The sequence below is a fragment of the Puma concolor genome, chromosome C1 (assembly GCF_028749965.1).
Source record: "Puma concolor isolate L17-30 chromosome C1, mPumCon1.1.hap2, whole genome shotgun sequence".
NCBI lineage: Eukaryota > Metazoa > Chordata > Mammalia > Carnivora > Felidae > Puma > Puma concolor.
The window spans coordinates 19,652,255-19,663,056 of record NC_141674.1 but is presented as its reverse complement, the minus strand read 5'-3'; the positions used below and the strand labels follow the sequence as shown (position 1 = coordinate 19,663,056).

Below are 10,802 nucleotides of genomic sequence, written 5' to 3'. Positions count from 1 at the left end.
TGGAAGTCAAAGGCACATGTGGATTCATTTTAGATAAACTGATTTTATTCTGTTGAAAGTGTCTCTTGCGTGAAATGAACACCAACACAGGCGGGCTTGGGGGAGGGAGAAGTGCACAGTCTTACGCCCCTGTAGGTCAGAGGGGGAGAGAGAATTCCTTAGCCCCGCTTCTCACTCCTTAATTGGCAAGAAAGGATGGCACAGAGCTCACTTCACCTTAGCCCACTCTGAGGGACAGAGGAATAGAAATGGTGGACGCTGAGGCAAAGGGGGGCACATTGGGGTGATACATGGACTAGCGCTACCTTCAACTTTGAATAGAACCCGGGATGCTCTGTCCTGGGCATGTCAGAGGCTGTAGGCTGAGGTGGTCCTCAAGGCCACAGGTCAGGAGCCAGGGTACTAGCCAGGGTCAGAGGTCAGGAGGTCCGCGGTTGCTCTCTGGGGTCAGGGGGCAGAGATGGGACTGTTCCTCGGGTTCAGAGGGCAGGGGGTGGGAAGACTGTTCTCTGGAGTCAGAGATCAGGACTTGGGAGTGGCCTTCAGCCTGCACCAAGCCCCAGGCTCCCAGGCTCTCTGAGTAGAGCTCCTGGTTCCGTTCCTTCCACCGCCGGAACTTCTCTCCAGTCAGCTCAGGGTCGCCTAGCACTTCCTCCAAGGCCTGCAGCTCCTGCAGCTTTGCCTGTGAAGAGGGTGGGGGCTAAGGGGTCATGATCACCCAGGGAGAAGGGCAGAGCCCAAGCCCAGAGCTAACTCTGGAGTCCGGTGCTTAGAACCCAGCACCTGGCCCGGTCTAGCACTGATCCTTAAATTGAGAGTCTGGCTCTGGGAACCTAGAACTTGGCCCAGCCCACAGCTGAGCCCAGAGCTCAAGGCCAGGAACCAGAGCCTAAAGCCCAGAACCCAGTCCTTCACCACGCCCAGTGCCCTCCAGCTGACCTTGAGTGTGCTCTGTAGCGCGCGCACACGGTGCACTCGTTCATTGAGCTGGGGGTCTCGGTTGCGCCGCATAAAAGAGCTCCGCCATTGTTCATGAGTGAGAGGCTGGGGCTGGCCCAGGAGGGACACGCCACCCTGCCTCAGCCCCCACACCATTCCTTCCAGTGCCCCTTCACTGTTGTCTGTGGGAGGGGGGAGCAGATGAGGATGTGCCCATCCCAGCCCCCACCACCCCCACCCCACCATCCATCCCAGCTCCCAGCCCCAGCACAGCACCTGTTGGTGGGCCAAAGGAAGTCCGTGGGCCACCCTGCATGGGGGTGGCTGCAGGTAATGTGTCTCCATGGAGTGGACTCCAAGCTCGGGCTTGGCTGGGCTGTGGGCAGGGTAGAAGGAGAGAAGGGTGGCATTCCGACCCCCATGGTCTGCCATTTGCCCCCTACCAGTCTCCTACTCACCGAGCCCGAGCGGGACCCAGCCTCATCGTCAGGATCTTCTGCTTCTGTCTCACTGTAGCAGTCTGGGGGGGGGGGGGGGGGGGGGGACAGGAGCAGTTGGGGAGCCCACTCAGCATCACAGGGTTTCGGGAGGCCAGGGAGTGGGCTAGAGCATTAGAGTTCCCAGCCCCCATTCCAGGAAAGACAGAGGCTCAGCTGAGACCTGGTGAGACACCCACCTTCCTCGCGGGGCAGGGAGGCCCGGCCTGGAGACTGGTACTTGGAAATGCAGGTGATGAGATGGCGCACCCACCTGTGGAGGGGCAAATGGGTCTCAGGGAGCTGCCATTTACTATATGTCTGGGCTTTTCACCTATATCGTCTTCTGAATTAATCTCCAGAGCACTTCTGAGAGGTAGGAACCCTTTGTTTTGTTTTATTTTATTTTATTTTATTTTATTTTATTTTATTTTATTTTAAGCAGGCTCCATGCCCAGTGTGGAGCCCAACACGGGGCTTGAACTCACGATCCTGAGATCAAGACCTGAGCTCAGATCAAAAGGCAGACACTTAACCAACTGAGCCACGCAGTCACCCAGTCCAGCCACGCAGGAACTTTTATTAACCCATTTTATAGATGATGAAACTGAGGCTCAGAGAAGTGAATGCCTTGACTAGCTACTATCTGAGAGCTGGGATTTGAATCCAGGTTTCCAAGCACCCAAACACTCATGTGGAAGCTGGGAGGTCAGGGGGGTGGCACTCACATGCTCAGATCCTCCAGGGTATCAGCAGCAAAAATGAAGGGTTTGTACACGTCATGGGTGAGCTGGAACACACTGCCAGGGAGCACAGGGCCTGGGTCAGCCTGGCTGTGCCCATCCAGAACTGGACTGGGAATCCCAGCTACCTGCTGCCCCCGCTTCCCCGCTCTCCCTTTCTTGCCCGACCCCCCCAGCTTATCACAGTCCAGGACTTAACTACTTTTTCTTCTGATCCTGTCCACTTTCCAGACTGTAGTTGGAAACATTGATGAGGCCCTCAGCCTTCTCATCCTGGGGGGGAATCATAGCGTGAGGGTCAGCTCGAAGGCCCAACACCCTCGAGGCCCAGTCAGGTTCTTGGAGCGGGAGAGGGGAGAGGGTGTGTTTTGGGCTCTCCAACCACAAATTTCCCCTTGCCTAGAGCTCAGGGCAGGAATCTGGGGTGGGGGCAGGGTTATGACCAAGGGGCACCTTTGAGACAGCAAAGGGGAACCAAAGATATCCAGGCAAACAGCCAGAGAGAAAAGACTGGTTATACATTTGTTCTGTCATTAGACACACACGAAGCTGCTTCATACCCCTGAGCTTTGCAAACGCTGCTCTCCGTTCCTGGTTTTTTCTCCTTTCCATCCAACTAACCCTCAGGCGTTGATTTCTCAGGGGGCCTTCTCCACTCTTCAGGCTGGACTGTCTACCTCTGCTGGGCTGCTCCCCATCCCTGGGCTTTTCCTTCATCACGGCATGTGTCCCCTGAACTGTCCTTGAGTGTGTGTACATCCTCCCCCCACCAGCCTAGAGGAGCAGGAACTGCCCAAGTCTTCCCTGTGTCCCTAGTACCCGGCTAAGAGCTGGGTGCACGGTAGGTACCTGAATGTTTGTTGAATGAATAAACAGTTGAACAAATGGCCCATCACTAGGACAGACAGAGTAACAGAAGAGGAAGGAGAGGTGGGCAGAATAAACGTGATTCTTTCTGCACTGCCCGCGATACCTTTCCCAGACTGCTTTTCTACACATATTCACTCATTTCTCTCCAAAAAGCATCCTCGTTTTACAGATAGGGCTCGGGGGGCAGGGGGGTCTGCGGCCTGCCTGTGACCACAGATGGAGTGGATGGTGGAATAAGGACAAGAACCACGGCTCTGACTCACTTGCTGACCTGTGTTGGGGTGGGGGGTGGCGCTCACCTGGGGCTGGCGGTACCAGTAGAGCGTGTGTCTCTTGAGCACAAACCAGCAGCGGCGCCAGCGCGGACCCATGAAGCCACCAGCCACCTTGCGCAGCAGGAGCCAGCCGTCACAGTCTGGCTGGCCCAGCTCCCGGCATGACACCCGCCGGCGACTCAGCCGCGTTGCCACACCTGCAGCACAGCACGGCCTGGGTGATCAGGGACCGGCAAGGCATCCTGGACCCCCAAACCTGCTCCCCACTCCCCCACCAGCGTTCCCCGGTGATATTTCTGAACCCAGACTCTACGCCTGAAATGTTACAGGTGTCTCCCTGAGGTAGGGCTGACTCTTCCCGTTTTATTTATTTATGTATTTATTTATTTTTGAGAGAGTGCAAGTGGGGGAGGGGCAGAGAGGGAAGGGACAGAGGATCTGAGGTGGGCTGTGCGCTGACAGCAGTGAGCCCGATGCGGGGCTCGAACTCACAAACCACGAGATCACGACCTGTGCCGAAGTCGGCCACTCAACCGACTGAGCCACCCAGGCGCCCCCGACCCTTCCCATTTTAGAGACGAGGAGATGAAAAATCAGAGGATAAGCCATTGGCCCAAAGTCACAGAGCAGGTGAGAGGGCCAGGCTGGGAGCACAGGTCTGTCTGACCCCAGAAACAGCTGTTCAAGAGAAGCTGTGTGTGAAATGTGAGGGGTGGTCTTGCCAAGCATTGTAAAGACTTCTAAGAGCTCATATCAGGGGACCTCCACCCAGTCAGGTACATCTTTTACCTTTTGACTTCTTCTGACGAGGGACAGGACTCTGAAAAGACCATAAGGGGTTAGAGAAGGATCTGGGGCCGGAGCCACACACCCCTCCTCGCTGAGCCCTCACCTTACCTTGTCAGGGTGCTCCTGGGGTTCCCGAGTCATTGCTACCCCTGCTGGCAGTGTGGCTGGGGGTGCAGGGAAAATGGGTAGGGATTCAGGGTCAAGGGAGGTAGAGTCTGTCAGGGAGGAAGGAGAGAGAGGAGGGCCCGTGAGCCTAGCCCCAGGCTGGGCAGTAGGGTGAGGGTGTTGGAGTCTGGGGATCAGAGCCAGGCATCCCACGTGCCTTGCCTGGGGCATCTACCACCTGGTGGGAGTTTGAAACTACCTGTCCAGGCAGCGCTGGGTCCAGGACTTGGGTTTGAAGTCAGGTCGAAGGCAAAGACGTCTTCGGGTGGGGCCCTGGGGAGAGCAAGGGGAGATGAAAGGAGGGAGCCCGTGGCTCCCCCTCCTCCCCTTGCACCCGCAGCAGAGCCATTACCTGGGAGACTGTGGGGTGAGAGCCAGCGAGGAGATCGTCAGCTGTGGGGAGCCGAGGGCCCGAGGAGAGGTCTGGGGAACAACCAGAAATGGTGACAGAGCTGATGACGACGGGGGTCTGAAAGCAGTCTGTGGGCAGGGCTGAGGGACAGTTACCTGTGGGGGGGTCTTTGGTACTGGGACCTTCTTCAGCACTAAGCTGACCCCGGCTGGCTCTCGAAGCAGCTCCCTCACCACGTTCTTATGGGGCCAGCCCACCTGGGGGACAGGGCAGGGGGAAGGACAGGGACTCTGGGATGATGGAGCTGGCCAGGAAGCTCTGGAGTAAGCCAACAGCCCTCGCCCTTGGCTTCCTGCCACTCCTCCTCCAGGGGGCCTCCATCAGCCCCTATACCTTGCCTCTGCCAAGGCCACTCTGACCTGTGGGAGCTGGTTCACTTCACGGGAGGCAGCTCCCACAGCCCTGGTCTCCCCAAGGGACCCTCCCCACCCACCAGCCCTGGGCTCTACTCAGTAGCCCCTTCACCTCCCGCCGTGTGCCTCTCTTCCTCACTCACCACCACCTGCTCGTTGACCTGGACAATCTCGTCTCCAGGCAGGATCTGCAGCCGGGAGTCCGCAGAGACCTGGTATGGGGGGTGGGGCTCATAGGGTGTGCTTTCCACGGGCCTGAAGCCGGCTCAGCCGGAGGGTAAGACGGCAGCTGAGAAGAGCGTGGGATTCTCACCTGAGTGCCCACGCGGGACACGAAGTGCAGGCAGTTACTGGTGGTGTGGATTTCCAGACCCTGCCAAAGCAGAGGCTGCAGTCATTGAGAGTATGAGGGAACTGGGATTCCTGGGTCGGGGGAATGGGGGAGAGAGCTGGCCCCAGGTTGGCACTGCCCACCTCGCTGTGTGACCTAGGGCCTGCCACTCCTCTCTGGGCCCCTGCCTCCTCCTCCAGTAAGGGCCAGAGGGAAGCTGGTCCCCTGACTAACGAAGTAGGAGATTCTCAGCAGCCCTCCCGAAGGGACAAGCAGGGATGGGGCAGGGACAGGGCAGGGCTGGAGGCTCCTGTTTTCCTAACTAGTCAAAGATTAAGGCAGAAAAGTCCATGTCCTTTCCCCAGTCCCCTAACCTGCCAGGTCTGTGTCCAGGACTGGAATGTGTCACCTGAGACCATACCAGCTAAAGCCCCTCAGGACTGGAGAGAGTGCTGAATGACAGTGTGTCCCCAGGAAAGTTCTCTGGGCCTTTTTTAACAGCTGTACAGAAAAGGCCTTCCAGCCATAACAGTACAGGGTTCTGTGGGATGCTATAGCCAAATCCGAGGGCCCGGACAAGGCCGCCAAGGGGTCAGCGCTCACCAAAGGATCGTCCAGCTGCACACGCTCCAGCACAGCCGTCTGCTCTAGAAGCTCCTGGGGGCTGCAGCTCAGGATGGCATGGCAGATCTCTACCACATGGCTGCACTGGGGGTGGGGGAGCAGGATGTCTAGCTTGAGCCCCCATCCCACCGCCACCCCTACTCCCCACAACCCCACACTCACAATGCTCAGGACTTTGCTCTCCTTCTCAGCTGCTGGACTGTTCTGGAAGCAGAGAGGACAGTTTTCTCTGAGTCGGGGGCACTGCCTTCTCAGAGGACAGGGTGGGCTTCCCCAAAGTCCCTCCCTGCGTCCTGTATGCCGGTCTCCTCCCAGAACTACAGGGCCTCAGAGCTTTGACTCCAAGGTCTTGTCCCCTGATGCCAGGCCCCAGAGGTCACCATACATGCCCTCCCCCACCCCACCCTCTCCTGAGAGTCAAACTTTCTGAGCTGCCCCTGCCAGCTAGGAGACCCCAGGCCCTCATTGCCCCCTACCCAGCGGCCAGGCCGCTCTTCTTCCTGCCTCTGCCTCTTCCCAACCCCCACAGCCGATCCTGTGCTGATTCACAGGTTATAAAAAGCTCTAGCCTGACTTGGTCCCTACAAACTGGGCCAAGCCTGGCCCCTGGTTCTTCTACCTCCTGCAAGGCCTGGCCCAGCTCCGCGCACAACTCCCCAATCTTCTGACAGGCCGAGAAGTCGTTTAAGCGAGAGAAGAGGTACCTGACGGGGGAAGTATGGAGCAAGTGGTTAGGAGGCTGTGCTGACCGGTCAAGTCATGGAACCGCTCAGAGCCAACGACTCATTTGGGGATAGATAACGCTTACTCTGACGGTTTTGATGGGGGCAAAGAAGATGATGGATAAATCTAAAGAGCTTAGCACCAGACTTATTTGTCAAGTGCCTGATATGTCCCAAGGCCTGTTCTAGGAACATGATTACAGCAATAATGATATAACTTCAGCTGCTGTGAGGTGTCTGGAGCTCTAAGAACACCCAACAGGGAAGGCTTCCCAGAGGAGGTGACATTTGAACTGGGACCTGTGGGACAAGCAGCAGCACTGAAGAGTGCAGAAGCTCTCTATGCAGTGCTATGAATGAGTGGGAACCCAGGCATCCCGGTGCCCCTGCACTGACCAAATAACCTCTTCGCCCTGCTCCACAATATCTGAACAAGAGCCAAGCTCTGTTCTCTCCCACGCCCCGGAGGAGGCCAGGGATGAGAAGGGTCCCTTCACCGTCAGCCCAACCAGGGTCCTGGGAGGAGCCCGAGGTACCTGTTGAGCCAGAAGAGGAGGGCACGGGCCTCATGCACCAGTTCCACAGCCGCGCTAAGGACATCAGCAGGGGGCTCAGCACAGCCTTCCAGGTGGCCTCCGACTAAGCTCTGGAAGGCCTGGGTCACCTCCAGCAATCCCTCCGTCAGGCTCTGCAGATTCTCTGTCTGTCGCCCAGAGCTCTGCACCAGAGTAAAGGCAGATTATCTCCTGACAGTGGCCAGCCCCCCCATCAGCAACCCCCCAGGTGGATGGAAGCTGCAGCCAGTGTGGCCACCATTCACTCACCAAGGCCCGGAGCTGTTCCACCCCCTCCAGGATGAGCTCCTGGTGGCCCAGAGGCCATACGGTCAGAGCCTCAAGGCTTTGGGGACAGAGCTGGAGCAGGTACTTGCCAGGCAGCTCCCAGTCCTCAAAGCAATAGTCCTGCAGGGAGTCATCGAGGCCTGGAGGGAGAACAGGGGCCAGCATGGAGGGAGCCGGGAGTGCCTGGGCCTTTCAGGCCACTTTTTCACCCCCACAAAGCCCCTTTCCCTCCCATCTGTTCCTACCACAATCTGGGGACCCATTTCACAGAGGGAAACTCTGAGTTGCCCTCAGCTACTGAGTTGAGTAGAAGAGTAGAGGATAATGGCTCTCAAAGGGTCTCCAGAGCACCTGCAGTGACAGCCTCACTGGGGAACTTGTTAGAAATACACAAATTCTCGGGGCGCCTGGGTGGCTCAGTGGGTTAAGTGTCCGACTTTCGGTTTTGGCTCAGGTCAGGATCTTGCGGTTTGTGAATTCAAGCGCCACATGGGGCTCGGCGCTGGCAGCGCGGAGCCTGCTTGGGATCCCCTTTCCCCTCTCTCTCTGTCCCTCCTCCACCTGCAGTGTCCCTGTTTCTCTCAAAAATAAATAAATGGACTTAAAAACCCCCCACAAATTCTCAGCCCCACCCCCTGAATCAGAACTCCGAGTAGGCCCAGCATTTTGCATTTTAACCAAATCTCCAGGTGCTTTACTCAAGTCTGAGAACCATGGGGATGGTGATAAGAGAGAGCACAAGACCTTGGAGTCAGGGAGACCTGAGGGCTAGTACGTGAGCAAGTAACTTAACTGTTCTATGCCTCAGTTTCCTCACCTGTGAAATGGCAATAATAAAAGCACCTACCTTCTAATCCTGTGCGTATTAAGTGACATGACTGAGATATGTCAAACACTTGGCTTATTCCCAGGTTCATAGTAGACAGTAACAGCCACCACAGTATTATCACCAGACTCTTTAGCCTGGTCTGCAAGGTCCTGTATGATCCGGGCACTAAGTCCCTGTAGTGTAACTCCTGAGATGCTCTTCTGCCTCAGGGTCCTCGCATGTCTTATTTCTTCTGCCCAGACTGTTCTAGCTCCCTCACTCCCCTTTTTAATTCAACTGCCTCCAGGAAGCCTTCCATGACTTCCCAGGGTAAGTCGGAGGGCTCTCCTGCTCCCTCTGCCCCTGTGCCTCTACTAACACCTGCACTTGAGCATCGACCTCTCCCACTTGGTCACCCCCTCAGGCTCTGGGCCATAACTAACTGTTCATCTCTAACTCCAGCCCATGTCTGGCACAACGCGGGCCTAAAATAGGGAAAATGTCTATTGAAGGCTTATTATGTGCTGAGCGAAATGTTAAGGGCTTTACACATATTAACACAATCGGTTCTCACTGAACATAGGAGTTAAAGATTATTGTTATCCTCATTTTATAGGTGGGAAAATTGATAAAAATAGAGATTAAGTAGCTTGCTCACTCTTTGAAGGAATTCCTTCCATTCCAAGTCAGGCTCCATCATTGGGGAATGTGAGTGTCACTGACAGCTCTCCTTCATCCCCTTGTGTGACATTAAGAACACTAGACTAAGAGTTCATGGACCTGTTACCCCATGAGCAGCTCTTTGCCACGTACAGTGACCCTGTTGTGCTGCCTTCCTCCCAAAAGTTTCCTACATTGAGCCACACATACGAGGCACCTGCCATGAATGTCTCGTTTTGTCTACTTCATGAGATCATTGTTGACTTTCTCATCATGTGGATAGAGAAACTGAGACCTCTGGTCACAGAGCTGGTGAGTGGAGGGGCGCGGCCTGGAACCCAGCCTGGGAGTCTGACTCCAGCCCAGAATCCCGCTTTTTAGGGGCTGGTGGCCCGGAGCCTGCCAGCAGCGCACTCTGCTCCCATCAGGAGGGGGACTCCCCTCCCCTCTCCCAGCTGCACTGCTGGCCCGTTTCCCACCCACCGGGGCTCACTGCCTCTGGCCAGCATCTCCTCCCCTGAGGCTCCCAGGCTGGGGTTGTGCCAACCCCTTCGGTGTGACTGGGGCTTCTGCTTCTCTCCCTGGGCGCCTCAAGGTGAGAAGGGAAAGGACAGGAAGGCCGGCCATATTCCAAAGCCCGAGCAAGTCACTTCCTGGCTCAGTGCGTCAGTTTCCGCTTCTGGAAAATGGGTTTAATAACAGCCCACTGAGCCCTGGGGCGGAGGGGAGATGAAGGAGATTGAGTGGGCGTGGGCCACCCCCCTGTTTTCATTACACAACCACCGCCTCCCCACGGCCACCTTGGCAGCCCCTTGCGATGCTGGGGCGATGAGTGACCCCCTTCTGAGTTCTCGGAACCCCCGGGGTCATCTCGCCTATCCTGCCTAGCACAGTCCCGGGTGGGTAAAAGGCAGACACTCTATAAATTGTTGACTAACCGACAGACCTGGAATGTCCTTTTCCCCTTTCCTCTCCCCGTCCCCGGGCCCCCGGGCCCCTCAAGCCCAACTCTGCCCAGGCCCCACCCACCTCTCAGCCAAGCTGCCACCTTCGCGGGGGTCCAGGTCGCCACTGGCTCCATGGCCGAGACCGGCCCGCTGGGATCCGCTCCCGCCCGGTCCCGCCCGCGCAGGAATTTCCGCTCCCGGAGTCTGGCCTGGGGAGAGGCGGGGGCCGGCCGGGGCGGGGCTCTGGGCGGAGCCACCAGCTTACCTGGGCCCACGTGGACGGCCAGGTGAGGCGCGGCGACAGCCATTGGCCCCCCCGGCCTGTCCGCCTCCTGCCCCGCCCTTCAGGCGTCCTTAGGCAGCGGGGCCGCTGGACCCGGAGGCGGTGTCACTGGTGACTCAGGCGACTTTAGAGCGCGCCTGGGATCCCGCCCCAAGCTGGATTGTCCTTTAGGTTCCGCAGGAACAAAACAAAACAAAACAAAACAAACACAAAACTGCATAAAGGTGAGCAGTGAGCTCAGCAGCAAAGTACAGAAGTTCGAGAGCCAGAGCTCTGGCTGCAAATGCCAGCTGTGCGGCTAGTTAGCTATGTGCCCCTACATACCATATGTCAGTTTCTCTGTTAAAGGGGTTGCGGTGCAGAGTACCTGCATTAATAGCTCTAAAATTTCTCGAACAGGGATTTTTAGCACCCACCCGTTTCTGCACACAGACGCTTTTGGCTATGGACCCTTTCTCAGAATAGTGCTTTTGGAAGCATTAAAAAATGCTGGAGATTACAAGGAAGAGGATTATAACCAAAATATACTTAAAGACACAAATTTATGATTGGGGCGCCCGGCT

The 10,802-nt window shown here is 56.8% G+C and overlaps 1 protein-coding gene across 1 annotated transcript; it reads right to left on the bottom strand.

Moving 5' to 3' along the window:
• Window positions 1-23: 23 nt before the first annotated feature.
• On the bottom strand, window positions 24-10,302 carry CNKSR1 (connector enhancer of kinase suppressor of Ras 1). The gene is made up of 21 exons (XM_086716116.1): window positions 10,039-10,302; window positions 7,524-7,681; window positions 7,236-7,417; window positions 6,597-6,681; window positions 6,140-6,181; window positions 5,957-6,061; window positions 5,336-5,395; window positions 5,166-5,234; window positions 4,765-4,866; window positions 4,610-4,680; window positions 4,457-4,530; window positions 4,201-4,307; window positions 4,093-4,123; window positions 3,328-3,500; window positions 2,358-2,431; window positions 2,144-2,215; window positions 1,616-1,689; window positions 1,398-1,459; window positions 1,216-1,315; window positions 940-1,121; window positions 24-682 (listed from the first exon to the last, which is right to left on the bottom strand). Exons 1-21 carry the CDS (start codon window positions 10,262-10,264, stop codon window positions 413-415), a joined length of 2,319 nt encoding a protein of 772 aa, XP_086572242.1. The 5' UTR covers window positions 10,265-10,302; the 3' UTR covers window positions 24-412.
• Between the last annotated feature and the right edge of the window lie 500 nt (window positions 10,303-10,802).

Excerpts from the sequence above, each read along its gene's own strand:
- CNKSR1 (XM_086716116.1), bottom strand. The coding sequence starts at position 10,264 with ATGGCTGTCGCCGCGCCTCACCTGGCCGTCCACGTGGGCCCAGGTAAG. Across the intron at positions 5,396-5,956 it reads TGCAGCTGGACGATCCTTTG|GGTCTGGAAATCCACACCAC; the intron begins GTGAGCGCTGAC and ends CTGCTTTGGCAG. Across the intron at positions 2,432-3,327 it reads ACTGGTACCGCCAGCCCCAG|GATGAGAAGGCTGAGGGCCT; the intron begins GTGAGCGCCACC and ends ATTCCCCCCCAG.